The sequence below is a fragment of the Emys orbicularis genome, chromosome 2, assembly GCF_028017835.1.
Source record: "Emys orbicularis isolate rEmyOrb1 chromosome 2, rEmyOrb1.hap1, whole genome shotgun sequence".
Taxonomy (NCBI): domain Eukaryota; kingdom Metazoa; phylum Chordata; order Testudines; family Emydidae; genus Emys; species Emys orbicularis.
In genome coordinates this window covers 240,978,835-241,002,294 of record NC_088684.1, presented here as the reverse complement: position 1 = coordinate 241,002,294, position 23,460 = coordinate 240,978,835, and the positions used below count along the sequence as shown (strand labels likewise).

The window sequence follows — 23,460 nt, the reverse complement described above, 5'->3', positions numbered from 1 at the left end:
CCCCCCCCCCATTTTTTAATTACCCCACCCCCGGCCCCGCCTCAACTCCTCCCCTTCCCCAAATCCCCAGCCCTGCCTCCTCCCCCAGGCTCTCAAGCCTAGGAGGGAGGGAGGGGGAGGAGTGGCGCCTGCGCTGCGGCCACTCGGAGTCTGGGAGGGAGGGCGAGTAGCGGCGCGCGAATCAGCTGTTTCGCGCACCGTGGCATGCGAGCGGCAGCAGCAGCGGAGGTGAGCTAGGGTGGCCGGGGCACATTTTTAGGGGCGGCATTCTGGCGCCGGCCATGCCGCCCCTAAAAATGTGTCGCCCCAAGCACCAGCTTGTTTTGCTGGTGCCTAGAGCCGGCCCTGTTCCTCATACATGCTCCACCAAACTGCAATTCCATTTTAGAGGTTCTTTTTACTTGCTGTAAGTCCCCATCAGCAGACATGCAGAAGAGCTACTGGACAAAGAAATTAAAAAAATACTATGTGTATGCAAAGTATATAAAATTAGAAGAGATCTATAGCTGTGCATAAAATCCTTCATAAGAGTAAATGCGTTAATGTATTGGCAGATTCTAGTGTACGTTTGATGATAAATCATGACTTGGTTTCTCTCTTCTCCCTTCCCCCACCCAACAAAATGACTAAAAGCTTTCCCTCGTTCCTCCACCCTTTTTTTAAAAAAAAAAAAGTTAAAAGAGCTTTTAAAAATTCCTCATTCTTAATGCTCTGAAATGCATGGGTTCATAAAATTAAATTACAATATTTTTATCTGTTTGGGATCAGTACTGTTTCCTCCTTCGCCTCGTGTTTACTTTCCTGCAGTAGCTGACATCAAAATGTTTTCTGGAATGCTGGGACTAAATAAGTTATGCTTAACTCAATATCTAATGCAAATAGCCCTGGGGAAGCTTCAGCAACACAATCATAAAAGCTACAGTTTCTTTTAATAGCTTGCCACACTTTGCTGATATAGTATTTCTCTAATCACCAATCTTTACGTGCCTTCCTGACCTTGGAGCTCTCTGCCCAAATGACTTTGTGGTATCAAAGGCCTGTGTCATTGGAAGAGTGAATGGCTTTCATTTTTCCTCCTGAAACTTCCGGTTCCTGGCATCTGCAAAGAATTATTCCAAGTACTGTTTTGCTGCCTTGCGGCCAGTGCCCTGTAGTGGCCTGACTGATGGAAGTGACTTTTCCCAAAAAGGTTATTGTGGTCAGCAATAGGTGGGAGCTGCAGTCAGCATGAAATCAGCTCTGCTTTCTCAGCTGATTCTGTTTGACTATTAATTGTCACAGTGTCATTATGTTTGTGATAGTTTAATTACCATCTCTTTTTAGCAGACTTCAAATAAACTGGGTCTTTACCATGTTATATAGGTATGCTATATCAGAACAGGGGCTTTGAAAAAAGCCAGCCGCAGATTCAGAAAGCATCATGTTGCAATGAACAAGGCTATTCAATTCAGTTGCATCTGAAGCAGTGGTTTTTTACCCACGAAAGCTTATGCCCAAGTGCCACCAGACTCCTCGTTGTTTTTGTGGATACAGACTAACATGGCTACCCCTCTGATACTTAAAGCTATTCAATGTCTATGTTTGAAGATTTTTGTAGCACTTGTTGAAGTGAGGCAGAGGGGCTATTCTTCAGAACACTTTATATAGTACGTGGAGGCCAAAAATCCATGAATGGATCTGCAGTGACATTTATTAAAATGTGCACTGACTTTTCGGGTAGATAGTTACAGAAGGGACAAGCCAGATTTAAAAAAAAAAGAAAAAAGGAAAGCCCTTGAATACAGTCTCTATTCAGGAAAACAAATGTTTCACACTAATAGTTGAAAACAAAACAACAAGTAATTCTGTTTCTGGGAACCCTGCACACCAACATTGGGTTAAAGGATGATTTCCAAGTCACATGAGACAGACAATGGTTGGATTCACATTCTCAGCAATGGGACCTACATTATTTGTGAATATTGCAGTCAGACCCATACTAAGCAAACAATCTAACTTCTCTTCCGCCACTGCCCTTGTTCCTCAGTTCCATCTCATTGGGTTTTTTAACTCTTATATCTGTTATATGATTAGCCCTATCTAGATAACCCCAGATAATTCTTGTGGGAGGGCCAAGATTTGTGCTGGAACAAATTGTGAGAAATGCACCACATTTTTTTTTTTTTGGTGGTGGGTTCAACAATAAAAAGATCTCTTTTCCATTATTTTATTATTTGTATTACAGTAGCATGTAAAGACCCCAACTGAGGTTAGGAGCCCACTTTGTTACACACTAAACAATTGCAAAGTAAAAGACATTCCTTGCCTTCACAAATTTACAATCTAAATGGACAGCACAGATGAAGGGGAAACAAAGGCACAGAGAAGTTAAGTGACATGCCCAGGGTCACACAGCTGCAAACAGAACCCAGGTTTTAGTATTCCCAGTCTAGTGCTCTGTTCACTGGGCCACCCCGCCCCAAGAATATTCTATTTATTTATTTAATTTCTCAGCAGACTCAAGTCTAGACACAAAACAAACAAAAATGGACTACGATCTGAATCCTCCCCTGCCCTGCAAAGAAGCGCCAGGGCTTTGAACCATTCACCTAAGTAAACATTTCCCCTGCATCTCTCTACCACCTTTCTTTAGAGCAAAGCAGCTCCTTTTATTAAGAACAAGATCCACCTGCTTCTCTCCTTGTCTGCGTCCTGGCACCCACTGGTGCCTTCTCCCTTTCCATAACCAGAGGGAAGGAGGTGGCCACTGTGCCCAGTTATTTCCTGCAGGTTGTTTCCTTCGCACCCACCTCCCCCCATTGTCATTAAAAAAAAAAAAAGCAGCGGGGTTTTGGTCCCAGAGCCCTCCTTGTCCACTCCTTTAGATTCCCAATGGACCTGTATGCTACATACACACAAAACCATCTGAAAGGTGATAACTTTCTAAGGGCCATTATCTCAATGACATTGGCATTAGCTTCCCAAGGCCATGCAAAACAGATAAGGCATAAAACTGAAGAGCCAGCTACCACGGTATGTGATCTTGGGATTGGAGTCCTCATGGCTTATAGTCAGTGCAGAGATGCATGATCAGTTGCAGAATGACTGAGTTCCCAAACAAACAATACATTGCAGTGAATGTGCACTATATCCTGGATTCCAAACCTCTATGGACACAGATCACTAAGATCCTGAGAGCATCATCCATTGATACAATAGTAGAGGCACACATTTCTGAATAATCACACTCCAACTAGGGGCGGAATTGATTAATACTGTATGCGCTGGTCAGATGCTGGTAACAGACCCCTGTGGCAAGCAGGCTGATCATGTTTGTTCCCTTAATTTTCGTGGGCAAGTGCCCAGTGACTGCAATCACAGGTGAAGATCTGAGCTTGGCAGCCTAGATACACACCATGAATCCTTGTCCTCCTGACTACCTGGTTTAAGTTCCCTGATCCCATCACACTATCCACAGTGATTCCTTAGCCTGCTTGGCTGTCTTTCCCAGCACTCAAGACTTCAGATATGGGCATGTGGCTTCTCAGGACACTCAGCACTAGGTACTCTTCAGTCCACTGTGAGGAATTAGCCAGCGGAGTCTGCTGGTACCAATAAAACCGGCTCTGCACTTTCATAGGCAGAACATCCGAGTGCAATACAAATACCATAGAATACAATAATGCCCAGTCTAGCCATCACCGTTTGAATCTCTGGTTTCAGCCCATGGACTGCAGCATGCCAGTAGTTATATAGGTACGTTTTTATTAGGAAACATAGTCCAGGTGAAATTATTGAACAACTAAATCCTAAAGACAGAACAGGAAAATCAAAAAGGGGTTAAGAAATGTAATGGAACAATACCAACGAACAGGTAAACATCTGTTGGCAGGAATAAGCAAGCACAACCCTGTTTTTCAGCATCTCAGGATTTACTTTTTATGATTTTTTATTTAAATATACTGCAAACACTATAGGATTTAGTTTGTCATTGGCCCCAAATCAAGAACACTTGGGGACAACTGTAACATTACCCTGAGTGAACACAGGGCCAACATAATTAGGAATAAAGACGTGAGATGCGAGGGGAAATCGTCTGCATAACTTCACTTGGTAAACACCCCCATGGAAAGTGGCATGTAGGAAATCTGCATAATAACAAACCTGTCACAAATCAAGGACAACTAAATAGAACAATTAGAATTAACATTTTGCTTTGACTGGTTTTTAAGGCTCTTTTCACTTTTACTATATGCAGTTAAAATTGTGTTTTTTGACTTATGGCAACATTCTCTATTACATTTTTCCTCTAACTTTGTTTGGGCTTTAGAAATACTCTCTCTTTTCTTTTGTGGGTTTTGTTTTGAAGAATAGCTGGTAAAAGCCAAATTCTGCACTTCCTTATCCTAGTGTAAATCACGAGTAACTCTAGTGACTTGAATGGAGTTAATCTAGATTTACACCAAAAGCTAAATTGGGAAAAGTGTGTGTGTGTGTATTTTAAAATATTTTTAAAATATATATTCTGTTCCTTCTCTAGTTTGTTCCTTTTCAGCTTCTCTAATGGTTGCCAATGCTTGTGATTTTAACAAAAGTTTTGTGATATGTGAGGATTTACTAAAGTCCCACCTTTTTGAGAAGCCGGATTATGTGAGAAACTCAGCTTTCATTTACATAAAAAAAATAAATTTCTTGTCCCCATGGTGTTAGAGAAAAGTCTGAAAAGGTGACCCAAATGCACCCTAAAGGCTCAAACAACAGAAGGCAAATAAAAAGAACTCCAAATATATTAATTTTAAAACATCTTTTGATTTTTAAGCTCATCTCATTATTGTGGGGGCTTTTTTTTTTTTTAAATGTTTGGAGTTGGCAATACTGCTCTCACTGGTTCACTTCAATCCCTAGTCTTTTTTTTAAGTCTTGTCCTAAGTGGAATATGCATCTACTAATGTTTCATAGAGTCAAACATGTTATGTTTGTGTGAGATCAAAGTTCAAAGAAGTTCACCCATCCTTACCATGCAACATAATAAATATTATGATTATTTCTGAAATGTACTCTGCCATCCTTGGTCCAAGGTCGGTTGGAGAGTCGAGAAATTGGAGACTACACTTTATTTTGCAGTCTATAATATAGTATGTGCTAACACAGCACTATTTTCCAACTTATCCTCTACTTTTTCCTAGATCAGCAAGTATAGATTTCCCCCCTCCCCTCAATAAATTAACCCCCTCTGGTAGTGTTTTATTTTCTCTTCATATTAAATACAGTGAAACCGGAGGATTCCACTTGTAATAGACAATCCTAGTCTTTAGTGAACATTTTAAACTCTCCCCAAGGTTTCCAGTACAATTCTGTTCTAACTTCAGTTAAACATCCACTCTACCCATCAACTGATACTTGCTGGTGGTTACAAGTGAGGAAAAAAAAGGGGGGGGGAGTGGGATGATGTATAGAGAAGGTCTGGAAAGCTTTCAGTTTTATTTTCTCAAGGGTCTTCCCCCCCCGTATGTTTTTTATTTATATTAGGGGGGAAATATCAGATCTTGTGTCCTGAAAGACTTTATGATGACTGAAGAACTAGTGAAGTGATGACATCACAAAAGCCAAGGAGGTGAAAGTTGAGGTCTTGAGAGGGGAAGGGATTTTGAGTCAGACTGTTTAAAATTCTCCTTGGGTGGGGTGGGGTGGGGTGGGGGGAGGCGGGATTGTGTGTGTTTTTGTTATTATTAACCCCCTGTTAAACTCCAATGACTAATATTTTGGAGAAAGGAAGTCTGTCAAGGATTCAAATCCCACTATAAGTAGGGCATGAAAACTAACAATATGCATCTCTGAAACCCCCAAAAAATCCTCCAGAAAAACAAGGTAAGACCAGAATTGACATCTGATATTTCTAAGGTTAAATATCCAGGTTTAAAAAAAAAAAAAAAACAGCCCTTCTTTATTATTCACAGAAAACAATTGTGTACAGATGATGGCAGCCCTAAAGGCTGGCTGAGTTTGTGCTCCAGTTGCAGGGGCACAGGATTGCTGAGCTGTAAAAATGTGTTGGCCACTTCTCTCTCTCCAGAATGCCCTCTGAGCGGAGGGCTCCTACAGAGGAGATGCAGTTCTGGCATAGCAGTCTTCTGCACAGGACAGAAGAGAATCTTTGCTAGGGGGCTTATGCCTCCCTTAAGGCAACTATGAATCTGGTCCTTTGTGCGTTCATATGTATGGCGGTATATTGAATAAGGAGTTACCAGCATTTCCTTCATACAATGGGGCTTGAGACTTCTCCTGCTTGTATCACAGGAAATCTTGAAGCCAGTGGAGTTACACCAGTATGAAAGCAATGAAGTAAAAGTAGAATCAGACCACGTAGATTATCAGAGCACATGGCCTATTGCTCAATTTAGTCCATACACTATACTTTCTGCACAGAATGAAGGCCAAATATTTTTATTTAAAAAAATAAATTGTGCTCATTATTAAAACATATTTATTATACCAAAAATGAATTAACTGAGCAGAAACAAAATTGGAAGGGCTTTATGCTTATGATCAGGGATGAAGTGATTCAGATAAAATAACCCACTCATACCGGTTTGACAGGGTTTTTGGAGACCATGGAGGATATAAACTTCCTGTAACTATGAATGGGTGGACAAGAGGCTTTTGTAGATGGTTGGCTGGCCAGATTCTTATCTGAATTTTTTAATGCTGCTGGGGTTACGTGACTATTATTTATGTGTTAGTGCATGTAGAGCCTTGTATATGCATCTTAAATATATATTTTATTCTAGTTTGAATTGAATGTAAAATATGGAGATACATTAGCTTCTAGTAGTGTTCACTTTTGTGCACATCTGCATTTCTTGTTTCTGGTATGGAAAGCATCAAAATACTGAGGGAGATCCTTGTGCTATATATAGCCTGAGAATGTACCAGAAATCTTTTTTTTATTCATGAGATTTCCACCCTGTTTTGTTTTTTACCTCCAGAATGTTGAAATATTTATGAGAAGGTTGAGTCAGGAATCCAACCTTAGATGAAGTACCACATTTACCAGAGTGCGTGGTGTGTTCAGTTTCCATAAAGCTGGTATTCTGGTAAAGAGGACAGAAGTCAAATACTTGCAGTTACACCTGTGGGAAAACGTCAGGTCTTACACAGAACAGGAAGCAAAAAAAGCCCCCGGGGGGCTTTGGAGCCTCCTTGCCACAGTATCTCTGTCACTCCTAGACATCACTTCCCACTGTGGCTTTCCTCTTCATTCCCGTCTGCCTTCAGCCTAGTGACTGTTAGTCCCACTCTTTCCTGCTGCCTCCTTTTTCACACAGTCAGGGCCACACACCTGTTTCCTCCATTTCCACTAAGTATTGCCTCCCTTGGGTTAGGGTACCAGAGAGTCCTGTTCTTTACTTTTCCCACATGCCTGATTCCTTCACATCCGTCAGGTCAGGGTCCCAATCTTGTTCTCTCCCTCCTTTTGTGAATGTGTTATTTACTTATTTTTAAATGATGTGTGGATTGCTATAAATATATTTTAAATGGTTAATTTCTGAGGTTTTCTTTAAAATTATGGAAATTTGTGGTTTTGTATTTGTTTTCTTTTTTTACAATGGCATTGCTGGGGTTTTGCAGTTTTACATGTGGTTTTTCAAATGATGGGACAACTTAAAAATGTAACCTTAAGATCTACATTATTAAAGGTTCCTCATGGGTTTCTACTTGTATGTAGTTTTGCATTGACAAGTCACTTGTGTGAAAAATATTTGTGCACTCTTACTTGTGAACATATATGTGCTTATTTATGTGCACAAAACCTATTTTTGCAAAATTTCTAAGTGCGAATAGGATTTTGGGTTTTTTTTGTTTTTTTTTAAATAAACATTCTTGTTCAGGAGTGTCTGCATCTAGAACTTTCTTCTGGAAAGACAAAGATAGGGCTCAGCTGTGAAATTTGGATCCAAGTCCTGGATTGTAACCTGACCCCAACTTCTAATATTTGTTCAAAGTTTGGGGTTGTTCAGATCTAGGGCTTTGGCTTAGGTCCACAAAGGGGCAGGAGCGGCGCCAGGGTTTTTGGCGCCCTAGGCGGGGGTCCTTCCGCGCTCCCGGTCGTCGTCGGCAATTCTGCGGCGGGGGGGGAGGAGGGTCCTTCCGTGCTCCCGGACTTTGGGGCACTTCAGCGGCGGGTCCCGGAGTGAGTGAAGGACCCGCCGCAGAATTGCTGCCGAAGACCCGGAGTGCGGAAGGACCCCCCGCCGCCGAATTGCCGCCGAGGGCGGCAAAATGCCACCCCCCCAAATCCTGGTGCCCTCGGCGGCAAAATGCCACCCCCCCAAATCCTGGTGTCCTAGGCGACCGCCTAGGTCGCCTAAATGGAAGCGCCGGCCCTGCAAAGGGGACTGTATAAGAGAAGATAATTCCTAGCTCTCACAGAGCGCTTTTCATCAGTAGATCTGAAAATCAGTTTACAAAGTCTCATTCTTACCATTTTATGGATAGGGAAACCGAGGAACAGGGTAGTGAAGTGACTTCTTTATCACAGCAGGTCAGCAGCAGAGCTGAGAACAGACCCCATGTCTTCTGAGTCCCAGTCTGGTGCTCTCTCCCGCAAGCAACACTGCCTCCCCTACTCAATAAAGCAGATTTCTCAGCTGATTTAATCACTACTTACAGGAAACACACTAGGCAAGTTTCAGAGTGGTAGCCATGTTAGTTTTTACACGAGGCAAGAACATATAATCTCAAAAAGGAGATGGACAGGACAAGTTTCCTGCTCTTCTCACTCTGAATCCTAAGCAGGAAAAAGAAGTTGACACTCACTTATTAGAAAAATACAGTCTTCTAATCACCCATCATTCCCTGGGAAACCTGGGCATAAGATTCCTCCATTTCAGAGTGAGAACCTGGAGAGGAAAGGTCTCTTCTCCTTACTAAATGCAAGTGCACCACACCAAAGTCCCTAGTAGGAGTGGAAATCGCCACCCCCCCGGTGATCCCTACATTGCCTTGGCTGGGGGAGTGCGTGCCCTGAACTCCACAGCCGGGGCGCGGGACACTGCCGAGACGAAGACTCAGCACCACGTAAGCTCGGATCTGGTGATGGTAAAACTAGCCAGGACAGGGTGGCTGGAGAGCGCCCAGCCAGGCGGCTGGGCTTAGGTCCGGCTCTCCCATGCACACCTTTTGCACCAGGCTCGCCCTCCCTGCGCGCCCGAGCACGAACTGGTAAGACACTGCCCCGCTGCCTGCAGGAGCCTCGCCCGGCCGCGCAATGCGCCGCCTTGTCACCCCTCGTCCTACTGCCTTCCGCGAGTCCCTCGGTGCCGCCGAAGCGCGTCGAGGTGCCTCTGTCGGCCGCGCAGGTTCCGGGCTGACCCGAAACGAGTGCTGCAGTTCCGCCTTCCGCCGCCAGATGCTGCTCTTGGCAGCCTAAGCAGAGGCCGGGGCTTCGCGTGCTGCGGGGAGAGCTCGGGCTCGCGCGCTGCCCGTGCAGAGCTGGGCCAGCTCATAGCAGTCTCCTGGGTTGCATGCGCTGAGGAGGCGCCAAGGGGCGCGGGGTGGCGGAGAAGACCCTCCCCTCACCAGCATCCTCCTCCTGCACCGCTCCAGGCGCAGTGTGCAGGGGGAGGCAGCTGCAAGCGGGCCTCTAGGGCAGAGAGGAGAGGGCGCTGAGCAGAGATCACGGCCAGGGGAAGGTGCCTGGCCTGCAGCAGGGTCATCATCAGCCCTCAGAAGTGAGGAGGAGGGCTCCACCCTGTGCATGTATTTCTTTTTGTGCATTTCCAGGTGGTTTCTGGAAATCCCAGTGCACAAAAAGGGGCCACTTCCACAGAGTTGAAAACATTTTTATGCCGATCACATGAGTTTTGAACTTGCAGGGTTGGCAACACTGAGGCCATCACATTTTAAAAAGGACTAACATGATTAATGGACATTTAGGCCTGTTACAGCTCTGAGCACTATGTGCTAGAACAGTGGTTTTCAACTTAGTCTGTGCACCCGAGGGGTCCACGGAACAATGGTTAAGATTTCCAAAGGGGTCTGTGCCTCCATTTGAAATAACCACTGTGTTAGAAGCACATCCATAGAAGGTGCTGTAGATGGTTATAAAGCATGGGCATAAGCAACCTGTTTCACCGGCTTGACTTCTGACAGCAATTCATTAACACTGATTTCAATCTTAGGAAATTCAAAATTTTGAACATTTTACAGGGATATACATAAAAAAGGCTTCCCTGAAAACCAATGAAGAAATAATCCTGTGCAAAGCCTGAAAAGCAGTTTTCAGGGTAAAATAATTATATCAGAAAATAAACAAAATATTGGAAAGAGAAATTTGAGCTCATTGTTGTGCTATTTCTAAATATACAAGGGGAGGTACTCAAATCTGTAGACTAAAACTATCATGATAAATTGAACAGATAAAACAGTACAGAAACTACATAACTGTTTAGAACAACAGCAAGTAGGCTGGTAGGGTTCCAGGTGAAAAAACAACAATCTTCTAGAAGAGCATACACCTATTTTTTACTATACACAGAACAAAATAATCAACAGAGCAGAAGATATTACTGCAGGTGGTACTAAACCTTATAGCAGTTTTACAGTGAACAGAAGGAACCCCTGATCTCATCTTGATAATTATAACTTCCTGACAACAACAAAATTGACTTACCTTGCTGAACATCAGGTAGCAACTTTCAGACCCATTGAAAACAAAGGAAGTAGCTCTCATTAAAATCCATAGTCTATACAAAGCATTAGGTTGATGGATATGAATCACATTTTTATATAACCTTCCTAGGAAAAAACACATAAGCCCCTACAGGGAGCACTCACATCAAGTCTAAACTGAGATTGATTCCCTACAAGCAACAGTTATCATAGTAATACTGGGAGAACAACAAGAATTTAACTTACCTACCTCCAAAAGACCCAGCTCCCTTTTAGATACTGCTTTGAAAATCCTCTTCAAAATAATTACTAAGGGCCTAATCCAATGTCAAGAGAATTTAATGGATATCTTTTCACTGCCTTGGATAGTTGTTGGATCAGGCCCTAATTGCCTCTAATGAACTAATCTCATGCACCTGGAACAAACAGGCTTCATGCAGGGAGGACAAGGCTCAGATAACCTAAGAAATGTTCCAGATATATTTATACAAATCACTAACTACAGATGTGCAGACAGTTCTCTTGTCCTATCACTGGACACATGGACATATGTTCACAGTGCTACAGCACAGGGAATCCAAGGATGAATTCATAGTACTGAGTTAAGCATCATCCTTCCAAGTCCAGGTGCACTTTCTGGGAAACCAGATAAGGGTGTTAATTAACACCGCTACTCTATACATTAGCAATTAAACCCCTAGCCAGTGTGATACAGCATTATTCACAGATTCAGGGCATAAATATATAGGGGAGGAGGAATTTCCGAATGCACTGCTATTTATCAAAAAATCAAAGAGCTCAGTGGCTGTGCTCTTTAACCTAATTCTGGAATTCAGCCTAAATCTCTGGCTCAAAACTAATCAAACCTAAAACAGAAGCCATGATGATAAGAGGACATCCGCTTGGTATCTAAAATCTTGATTCTTAAAGTAAAAGGGGCTTTGTGATATCTTGAAAGAATAATCCACCCCAAAATGAATCCCCATTATACAAATTACTACAAGTTATTTTAACAAATTTTAGAAGCTATGCACAGATTATTAGTTCTAGTGTTAACCTAGCAGTAGAGCAGTAGTTATTAAAATGAATATCCTACCACGATTCCTCTTCCTTTTCTAAACTGGTTATGTCAAATAGGCTTGTTGCAATTTCTAGATACTTGTATAGGTTTATGTGAGGACAGACTTTAGCAGGATAAGAAACCCAGGAATTAGCTTCTCTCTCGGTCTTCAGCAAATTTTATCAGAAACTCTTGCTAAAATATCTGGTAGACAAGCTGTTAGATACAATACACTCAGCTTGATACACGTAGAAAAATCAGTCCGTCTGGCTACAATTGAAAACAGTATCCTTTATAGATACCATGGAGCTCAAACACAAATATAGAGTGCACTAAGGTCAAAAGTACCGTAACTATTTAAAAGCACATAAAAAATATTGGATGTCCAATGTCCCTCTCCTCTTGAATTCACATATCCAGGTTCTCAGACTTTGCTCCTGCTTTCTCCCAGGAAACCATAGCTAGAGGTGAACAGAATAAACTCACTTAGATCGACTCTGCCTCTGTCCTCCACAGATATAATGTTTCCTCTTTATCCTGCCAATGCACAACTATTCCGTCCCTTCGATGAGCACTTCACACAGCTATGGCTACAAAAGACACGTTCAATCTGGTGCACAACACATATCTTCACTATCACATTATGCCACTTCAGCAGGTGTGTTAAAACAACATACTATTAAGCATTTTTGGCAAGGGGGATTCCTTTGTGTGTCTGGTGCCTGTGATATGTTCATAAAGGAGTTGGGTGCAGTGATTTCTTGAGCTATTACCAAGTAACTCTGTGAATTTATAACACCCTACATCACCACCACTGAAAGAAGAAAAGAAAGAAAATAGTTCATGACTTAAAACCAAGCAACTTTCTGTAAAAGCTCTTTTTATTTATTTGCATTTTCTTTCTATGTTGTATCATTTTATGGCAATACAACTAGGCAGTTTATCCTCTGTGACTCAACATCATCTCACTGAAGTGGGGACTCTGGGTATTAATGTGGGTGAGGGGGCTTTCATGTCTGTTAACTGTTGGTTCCCATTTCATCTCTTGTAGAATACCCCTCTTTTGAGCATCTGTCCCTTGGAAAAGCTTTAATTCCCTCTCCCATAGGACCGCCACTTACACTTCGAGGAATCTTGGATTCATTCTATAGCTAGCTAGGGGAAATAGTGTACTCCCGCCTGCTTTTGTGTACAAACTGAACTCTGCTTCCGCTCTCTGAGCATTGAAAAATACCTTCTATGGCAGTCCAGGCCTTTGGCAAACTGGACTTGCTATTGCACCCAGGTCTGCATTGATTATATGTTGCTTAGTTCCAAAGAAAATCAGTAAACATAAGTGCCTGGTGAAGAAAAATGCAGCATATAGCCCTAAAATGGAGATCTATATTTCAGTTATTTTAGAGCTAAATATTTTTGTAAAAATCTCAGTTTTGCACCATCAGTTTTGCATCAGCAATCAGTTGTGGGCCTAGGAATGTGCATAAAAAATTAAGACCTGGGACAAAATTCTGGCTGTATTGAAGACAATGACAAAACTCACATTGACTTCAGAAAGGCTAGAGTTTCACCCAAGAGTGCATTGAAAAATTTTGAGTTTCCACATTTTTTGACAAACAAAAAGGGGATAAATCTACCTTCCCTTATCTTCTCACATCTGTCTACTGTGTGGTTCTTCCACGTTCCTCGAATGCATCTGGTACTGTCAGCAACAGGTTACTGGACCAGATGGACTTTACATCTGAGCCAGCATGGCGATTCCTACGTTCCTAAATTTTTAACAAAAATTTATGTTCAAATGTTTCTCATTTTCCAGACACCTTGATGAAAATTAAATCGAGGCCTTTGTAAAATTTGGCCCACTAGATTCAACAAATTAAGTGCAAGTGCTTAGTATCCTTCTCTTATGAGGTACTGTAGGAAGATTTTTTTTTCTCCCTCACATAGACTTAGTACAGAGCCTGCTTAATATTATGTTATCAACTTATTAGAAAAATCTTCAGTCAAATGTTACTCTGTGTGGGTAGAACTGTTTCTTTCCATCAGTGAGAATTGAGAGATTGCCTGCCATCACATAGTATTCAGCAGTGCGGGCAGCCCCTCAGTGTCAGTGTGAAAACATCTGTTGAATGGATTTATTGACTAAGTCTTAGGTGGGTTTTTTTTTCACACTGTTTATTACAGCCCTGACCTAATGAACTTAATTTGTTGACATGTTTCTCTCAGTGTCTTACTTGATCCCTTCTCACATTTCGTTCTACTGTGCTGTTTTCTTGGCAACAGCAGATCCTGGAGCATCAGCGTATCCACCAGTTGCAAATGTACCAGGCTCAGATGGCTACAGTTGGCATGGCAGGATTAGATAAACATCGGCCTGTTTCCAGGACCCAGTCTTCCCCTGCTGCTTCCACATTACCTCATCCAGCAATGGACCGGCCCATCCAGCCTGTCTACATGACTGGTAGGATTCCCTAAGGACCTCTTTTAATAGGCAGAGTAAATGCACTGTTCATGTGGGCTCAACTGATTTAAATGCCTTGAATATCTCCTGTAGCAATGCATTCATTTTTAACCTCACCGTTACTGGGTTTTATGATGCTTTATTGGCATTAAATCAACCAATGCAGCTGATAAATCACAGGGTTAATATTCACACAGTCATAATTTATTATCGTCCACTGGCTCTGGCAATGTAGCAACAGGTGCATTTTTGGTGTCTTTAAGTCATTTACAATTTTTTCTTTTATTTCCCCATCCTCTGCCTCTCTTCTTCATGTTCTTTTTGCAAGAGACCACCAATGCATTGAAAAGAGACCACCAGTAAGTGGCAAGGCTGGGATATGATTCTCAACATCTTCATTTGATTCCAGTGGGAATATCACTCATTCCTGCAGGGGTGCTGCTCTTCACTATGAAAAACAAAGTAATGGCAGCATAAATGAGGTGATCAGTCACGGGACAGTGATATCAGCTACAGGCTTCAAGTCTTTTAACAGTTTTGTGTGAAAGCTATCGATGGAGAGGTTTTCCTGGGCAGACACCATCTATTCCAGACATTCAATGAGCAGCTCATATGTATATGATCCATAGAAAGATTGAGGGGCCTGAAAGTCTCCAATGATAGGAAGAAAATGCCTTAAACAGAAAGCCTGGTTCCCCAATTGCAGCTAATCAGAAGAAAGAGATTCTAACCCATAGAAATATAAATCTAAAAATACAGTGTGTGCCTATAGGTGGGAGATAAATCATGCTTTACTTATTCTGATAGGAAGAAAGGGAAAATGACTTGTAATTTTGCTTCTCTTAAAATATTATTTCTTAGGTTTCTCTCTTGGGTCATAGCTCCTTAGCATGAGACTGGCAGAGCTACACTAGCTTTTAAAGTTTATAATTCTTGAGGGCAGGGTAGTGGAACAGAGTGCAAGCCAGACCCCTTAATGGCCACCACTGATCAGCCTGCCAAGGGTTGTCACTGCCCTCCAAATATTTCAGTTACTTGACTATGCAGGAAATAAAGTTTGCAGAGAGAAATGACAACTGGAGGTGATCAGCATGATATAAAAAAATGTGCCTCATAGAAAAAATGAAAAACGATGCAAAAGAAAAAACACCTGAAAAAGGTAACCTGTAAACACTAAGGGGAAGTGGGTGAATGGGTTAATGAGTGCAAGACAACATCCTCAGAGAAACAAAATAACAATTTAAGCATTTTTTCCTTCTCCAAAGATTCCCTTGGTGTAGGATTATCACTCTTGGAGAGTAAGAAGCTTGTAGATGTTCCCAAAAATATGCGTATAAACCTGCACTGAGCAGCAGCAATAAGGCAAATGCCAATAGTGTGAAGAGGGAGTTGTTATTATAGATAATGCTGGTAGTGCTATAGGTGTGATAGGTGATAGTGTTATAGGTGGTGCTGCTAGGGATGGAGTCTGGGATAATACATACACACATGAGGGCCGAATTCAGGTTGCAGAGTCAACCTTAATTTTGACATTTCCAAACCTTTGAATGCTTGACTTAAAACTGCCATTAATCTGTGAGATGTGGGAGAGAACACTATTAGCAAAAACCTGGGTTTCAGAATACTGCCATGCAAGCTCTGCAGTATTTAAGCACATGACTGTGAGCTAAAGATGGGGAACGACGGCATTGTCTGATGTATAGTCATTTGGTCAGTTTATATCAGACTTTTGACATTTTTTATTTTAGATTGTTATGCTGTTTAATTTATTAGAACTCCTTCTCTTGGGCTTTGCTATTGGTATTATTGTTCTCAATGACATTTTATGGTTGCAGCTTCATAGAAAACATTGTCATGAAGATATGTATTAGCCACAATTTTAGGTGTTCCCCCCCCCCCATTGTTTCAAATGCTATGAAAAAAGTTGATCCAGATAAGGAATTTTGGAATAGAATGAGATTTATGCAATCCTGACTAAGAGCAACTCACCTTTTCTGACCCAAATGAAAGATAGATTTCTTTGGTCCCTTATCTATCATTGCATGGTTGAGTGAGGTCACCATTCTATTCCGTCTCTAAGGGCCAGATGCTAACCTCAGTTACACTGGTGTAAATCTTGAATAACTCTACTGGCCTCAGTGGATTTATACAAAGGCATATGAGATCAGAATCTGGCCCTAGGCATTTTTTCTAGAAAGACAGAGTAACCGTCTTTTACTAATGTTCCACAGCAGCCTGCAATTGAAAACAGTTGTCTCTTCTTCTGTGGGGGTGGGGAGATTGTTGGCTGAATCCTGTTGGGGAAATCCTACAGGCTATTTTTAGAAGTGAGCTCTGCTGCTGCATTGTGGTATTGTACCAAACACATGTGCTGTGTGTCACTGAATTATTTGCACATCCTAAATCAATTTAGATTCTTTCAGTAAATGAAAATGTGTATTTCAGTCTCTTTTTGAACCAAGTAATCCTGTTTAGAAGTAAATTATGCACTTGGTGGTGTGAATATCTTACCATTTAAATTTTTGGGGTGGATGTTTCCATCATAAAATTATAGTAGTGACCCATTACCTCATCCAAGCTGAATTCATTTTTTGATTTGGAGAAAATAACTCAATTACCATAACATTACATTTTTGTTTTACTCTGTATTAGGGAACATGCTAATGGAACAGTATTGCCACTTCTAAACATGTAATGTTTGCATGGTTATCTGCATTATTAGGCATCATCAACAAATAGCCTCAAAATTGTCAAAGCCACATATGCCTATATAATTTCCAAAAAATTAACTATTACACAGCACCTTTTAATTGCTTTTAATAGTATTTTTATTTCTGTTGATTAGAATTGGGGTTACTCTGGGAGACCCTCTGGGGAACTAGAATAATCAGGACAAATCCCAGGTGGAGGGAGGGCTAAGTTTTATACGCCCTGATCCTGTAAAGACTTTGCAGATGCTTAACTTTAGGCACTGTGAGCAGAACCACTGAAATCAATGGGACTTAGGCACCTAACTTGCTTATGTGATTTTTGAAAATCTCACTAGGTACCTACTTGCATCTTTAGGTGTCTAAATACCTTTTGAAAATCTGGCCACAGCACTTACCAGAGACATATGCTTTTAGTTAGTTTGGGGGAAAAAAGTGCTTTATTTAACCAAGTATTGCCCACTGGAAAGGTGTATACTGAGCATAAAAAATAAAACTATATGGGCATAGAAGAGAAATGCATAGCATGTGAGTATGCACCTATATGAGTGTGCATTTGTTGGTTCTGAGAATTTATAAGCCCCGATGATGAAGCAGGAAAGCTTGTAAACTGTGCAATGCAAATAGCTGTAGAGAAAGGAAATTCTAAACTGTATCGGCAATGCCAGCAGAGCTTTTAAGCTGTATTAGATGATTACCTCCAGATTTCCTTTTTTCCTTTAAAAGAAAACAAACCAGGTAAGTCAATGCAAAAAGTTAGCGTTAATGCACTTTTAAGTTTGCTACACCAAGGATGCTCAATCAACATAAATTTCGCCGTGTTGCATATAGGTTGTTTTTCTTGCTCATGTAATATGTAAACTTTACTAGCGTATTATCATTTTGTAGTCCAATCCCACATTCATAGCCACTGAAGTGAATAGAAAATCTCCCAGCACAGGATCAGGTTTAAAATGCACAGGATTTGGTAATATAGAAAAATTAAGGTATCAGAAGCACCATAATTTGGAATGCTCTACCTTTTAAATACAACCTTAACTTTGCATTACCCATAGTGCAAACAGGCACTTAAGCATGTGCTTATGATTAATTTACACATGTGCTGAATGATGTGTTTAAGTGCTTTGTTGAATCTGAACTTTAATTTTATATTTTCCTCACTGGCTGACTCTTCAGAAAAAGCAGACTAATGCAATTTTACCAGAAATGTGTTGGCATAATCAGTGATATTGGTGCATAAGAGGGAAGTTTTAAGTGCTGAATTGTGTAATTTACAGAAGTTGTTAATTTCAGTCCCATCCCAATGCAAGGGGGGGGAAAATCCAAAGTTTTTCCAAATGAAAAAGATCCTAAGTGGTTAGGAAAATATTTTTTATTTCAGTCATTTCTGAGGGAAATACAAACACCAGAATTAAAATAAATAAAAATGACTTGTCAGTGTCTTAGACTTGTCTTTAAATCATGACTTGAAATGAAAGGCTAAAATTGAGCCCAATGACCAAAATACCCTAAAAGCTTCTTGCTCCCAAGATGCAACTAAAATAGACATGACACTGAGAGTTGTTTGGTACTAAATTGTTCCGGCCTTGGATATGAGTAAACCAAATTCAAAGGGAACCTTGCATTTGGACCTGACAGCAAAATTTAGTCGTAAATTCATGCAGGGTATAACTCTTTTCTTTGATGAACGAAGGGTTTTGGCTCCAGCTGCTGTGTTTGTACCACTCACTTAAATGTCATACACAGCATGTTTAAAATCTACATTTTATTTTCTATTATTTTCAAACAATAAAAATAAGGACTTGTTTTGTCTCATTTTAGGGACCTTTTTCAACACATTGAATCAAACTTTCAGGAGTAGTGTGAGTGATTTCCCCATACTCTGCAATAAATATATGCCCTTCCCATGCCACAAAAATATCAACTGAATAAACTGTAAATAAATGATTCAGTAATTCAATTGAATTATGCTACCTATTAAAAACTGTTCACAAGGTACAGTACTTTTCAATATCATTCTTTTCAGATTATGTGGTCTGGTAGCATTATTTCTCAGTGATTCTACTTTTATCTTCTATGCTGGGACAAGATACTCTGTGTGTGTATAGTGTCTATCACAATGGGGGCCTGGTCCATGACTGGGGATCCTAGGTACTGTCATAATAATTAATATGCACATTTGGGATCCAAATTTTGATATGCCCAAAGTTAAGGGGTGTTCAGATCTAGGCATTTGGTTTTGGTAAATTTGGGTATTAAATAAAATCTGTTCATGATGAAAGCATTATGTATAGAATATTATAACTTGTATTTCAGTTTTACTTCTATTTTCTTGTTGTATTGTCTTTGTGCTGAAGGTGTTGTCTATGACAGTCTAATGCTGAAGCACCAATGCATGTGTGGCAACTACGCCAATCATCCTGAGCATGCTGGAAGAATACAAAGCATCTGGTCGAGGCTGCAAGAAACGGGGTTGCTAAACAAGTGCGAGGTAATAAAGACCAGGTAGCTTCAAATGGCAAATTAATAAATCCTACGTCTGTGTCACTTCTGTAATAACAGAATACATTGTCTCTATAATGATTGGTTGACATTACTAAAATATTGCACATTCTGATGCCTCCTTTCCTCTCCTAAAATGGGATCTGCACACTGACATTAATTTATCCACCTGTAGTTGTGTAAATTTCTTCTACACATAATACCATAATGTGAAATCCAGACTTTAGTTGTGTTCTCCACCTGGGGATACCTAGAGAGAGATAATGTAAAGGACAGACAGACAGAGATAGATAGATAGCGATCAAAAGGGAGTTACAATCCTTCCAATAGGATCATTGTTTGTTTCTTTAGACAGCTAACAATTTCGCTTTCATAACAGCATAAGAACATTGTGTTATTTATTAATCATCTCCATTATCTCCATAATTGCATGCTTCACCTTGTCGTGTTTCAGCATATAAAACTTGCTTTCATAAGCTTTTCTTATTGTCCCAGGAGTGAGATGGACATTGGGTCAGAAAATCAAGACACTTGAAGCCTAATTCTCTAGACAATATCTGGGCAAACTTTGGCATTTAATGTATTTATATTTTAATTTCCTTTACATTTACAACATTGTTCAATATAAGGGAAGTTAAGCTCTGGAATAGGCTTCCAACAGAAGTTGTGGAATGCTTATCATAGGAGGTTTTTAAGAACAGGTTGAACAAAGGTTTACTTGGTTCTGTTTCCACACAGGGGTTGGACTAGATGACATCTCAAGATCCCTTCCAGCCCTACATTACTATGATTCTATGATTGTGTATTAGAGCATAATAAGTTAATTAAAAGTGGACTGAAAACAGCCTCCATTCATCATTTTTCAAATCTTGGAAACACGCACAAGGGGCTCAATCTTGCAAGGCATGTAACACCTCCTGAGAGGTGCTGAACACACTCACATCTTATTGAAGTCCCTGGGAGTTGAGGGTGCTGACTGCTTCTCAGGAGCAGGCCCTAGCAGAGCTCAGTGCACACTACTCCCATAAGTAAAGTTAGCAGGTGCTTACGTTTTGCAGGATCAAGTCATTTCCTCGGCTCATATACTCTGTTTTTCACATTACATTGTGTTGTTTACTAATGTTTTTGCAAATCCACATGAACTAGCACTGTAGGTCACTTCTTCAGGAAACACTAAGTATTCACAGAGATTTTCTGCTCTGTAGGGAACTGAGCACATAGAACTATGATGTAACAAGCACTGTAATGGATTTGTTATATACACTAATTTAACTAGATGGCAACACTCTAACGGGCTGTTTTTTTCATTTGCTTTCATTTTTAAAATGTTTTAGTAGGCTGTGACTCAGCAAGGTCCTCGAGCACATATGTAACTTCTAGCTCGAGTTGTTCCATTGATTACAATGGGTCATGAACATATGCTTAAGGAATAAGTTAAAGTTAAGTGCTTTGCTAAATTTGGGGCCTAATTAGTTTGCTGACTCAGGTTCATAATGAACAAAAAAAGAACCTAAGGAAGATGCAGTGTGGATTTTAGTTACATAATCTCTGCAGTAAAGAAGCTGACATTCCTAATCAATAAACTGTGTTGAATCTTGGAAAAGCAGCACCTATAATGTGGTGTAAATTGATTCTTAGGATATGTGTCACATGCCTGGGGTACATTATAATTCAGTAGTCCAGTAGTTTTCTGGAACCCATGAAGTTCCAACAGCATATCTCATTACAACAGCATATCTTGGAGTTTGCTGTTACTTTTCATATTACAGATGTACCTAAACTGAAACCCTGCATCCTGACAATCCCAATCGTTGCGAAAGTTTGGGTTTGGATAGAAATGTTATGAGTGGCCCCTATCTACCTTTGTGATGAGCCAATCCCAAACCTTGGATCTGAACACTTCTAAAACTTTGGGAAATTTGGATCTGGAACTTTGTGGTTCAGACCCATACTAGAAAATGTACAGAAGAATGCAACTGGCATGTTAACAGGTTACGTGAAGCTGCAACAAGCAGCATGTAAAAAATAATCAGAGAGACATCTAAAAGAAAAAAGCCTTATTGTTTACAAACACTATCAGAGCAGCTGCCATAATAGTTGGCTGGTCATGGGTGTTCTGCATGGTTTCCTTTCTTTTGTATACAGTGTTATGTAAATCATTAAGGGCCGGCTTCAGATGCCCTTACTCTGATCTTGTAGCACTTTACTTCACAAGTCATCCCACTGATTAGTACTCCGTGTAAGCCAGGGTGATATAATGGGACCTCAAACATTTTATAGGTCTGAATACAATTAAAGGTAGAAAAAATGTTATGTTTTTATTATGTGTAATATTAGGCCAAAATAACCTTTTTCATATTAAATATTTAAGATTTCCCCCTAAAATTCAGTTATTTTACAAATTAAAATATAGCCTTTCAGATCTTGTAGGAACCTGTAAGTTTGCAAGAGCTTTGAGGAAACAAAGCACTCAAGCCACGTTCAACTAATTTGGTCCCCCTATATGTCTCAAAGAAAGCATTTTGTGAAAGTTTACTTACGTTTTACAAATGGAGTTTCATAGCTTGTTGTATATTCATGTTTAATTATTTGAAAGAAAATGGCTTCTTTGTTTAAACTATTGAGAAATTGCTATTTTAATGGTTCCAGTGTAAAAATAGCCTTTTCATCCAATAAAGTGAAATCTGAAGGGATACAAGTTTGAGGCGCTTTGATAGGGAGATGTAGGGAAGTGCACATTGCAGGTGTTTGTCTTGAACTTGTTCTCTGGCTAAAGAGAGGATTTCATTTGACAGTCCTGTCTGTCTTTTACTTTTCATGAACTCTAAGGCCCAGTTTCAGCAAAGCATCTTAAGCACATACTGTATTTAACATTAAGCATATGCTTAAGTCTAACCTTATTTAACAAAGCATTTGCAGCATTGGGCTACCCTTAGACATTTTAGCTGTTCATATAAAGATTTGCCAAAAAAAATTGTTGAATGGAGCAGGAGTTTGTTTTTTACTCCTTCCACTTTGCTTTTACTCCAAAATGGCTGGATCATTTTCCCATCAATTTAAAGAAAAATAATAATCCCCATTCAGCCCATGACCAAGCCATGAAAATTTTAGTTTGAATGGTGAGTTTTAGAAAATTATTAGGTTTGTTAGTCTCTAAGGTGTCACAAGGACTCTCGTTGTTTTTATTAGTGACTGAAAACAGAGGGTTAGAATGGAATAATTTATATAGCATTTGCAATACTGGGGACTTTAATTTGTGTGTAAAACATTGACATAATATTTTCATATAAGATGAGCTGTTGCTTGTGCATTTATTGATGCACCTACTCTGTCTGACAAAGGTCTACGAGCATTGGATAACCAAGTAAGTGTCATGTGATACATCAGAACAGGGCAACTGAAAGTTGCAGAGTGCTACCTAGCTGCTAGATTGGACTTTGCCATGTATCCTAAGTAAGGGATGTTTTGATAATTGTGCCTACAGATGTACCCTAATTATGGCCTTAATTATGAGAAGTGACTGAAAGTTTATAAAATGACACAATAGCCTACAGCAATAAATGTTGATGGGAAAATGTGCAAATGGGAGACAAAAAGACTGAATCAGTCTTTATCCCTTTTGGGATCTTAAAAGAAAAGACTTTGGGGGGAAAATGAAGAAGAAGATGTCTGCCAGCAACCACTGCAGCAAGCTTCAACATCATGGCTACCTCTTGGGACACTGTGATCTTCTTTAACACTGCTGGGCCTCTGTCATTCTGATCCTGAAAGATGTCCTGACCAGGCCGGGCCAGAAAGAGGGACCCAGATGACATCATCACCTCCACCGGCCTTGGCTAAACCTGAACCACACCTGGGATGTGAAACTTTGTCATTGCCACGCTTCATGTGTCAATCTTCTTCCCCACTGTGAACCTAGGCACCCATGTATTCATCACCACAACACACTACTGCAAGGATATTTATACAGAATATGCCCTGTGAGGTATCATTTGAAAACTAATAACACACTGGTCAGTAATATCATTATAAAATGAATGTAACCACGTCATATGTAAAGTTATGAATTGTCTCTGTTTGAT

General features: G+C 40.4%; 1 protein-coding gene across 4 annotated transcripts in view; it reads left to right on the top strand.

Moving 5' to 3' along the window:
• The window catches only part of HDAC9 (histone deacetylase 9), a 340,664-nt gene that overhangs the window by 151,836 nt on the left and 165,368 nt on the right, over positions 1-23,460 (top strand). For all 4 annotated transcript variants that reach the window (XM_065399534.1, XM_065399533.1, XM_065399536.1 and 1 more), the window contains 2 exons: positions 13,991-14,168; positions 19,234-19,367. In XM_065399534.1, coding sequence (XP_065255606.1) covers positions 13,991-14,168; positions 19,234-19,367 — 312 coding nt within the window. The remainder of the gene's footprint in view (positions 1-13,990; positions 14,169-19,233; positions 19,368-23,460) is intronic.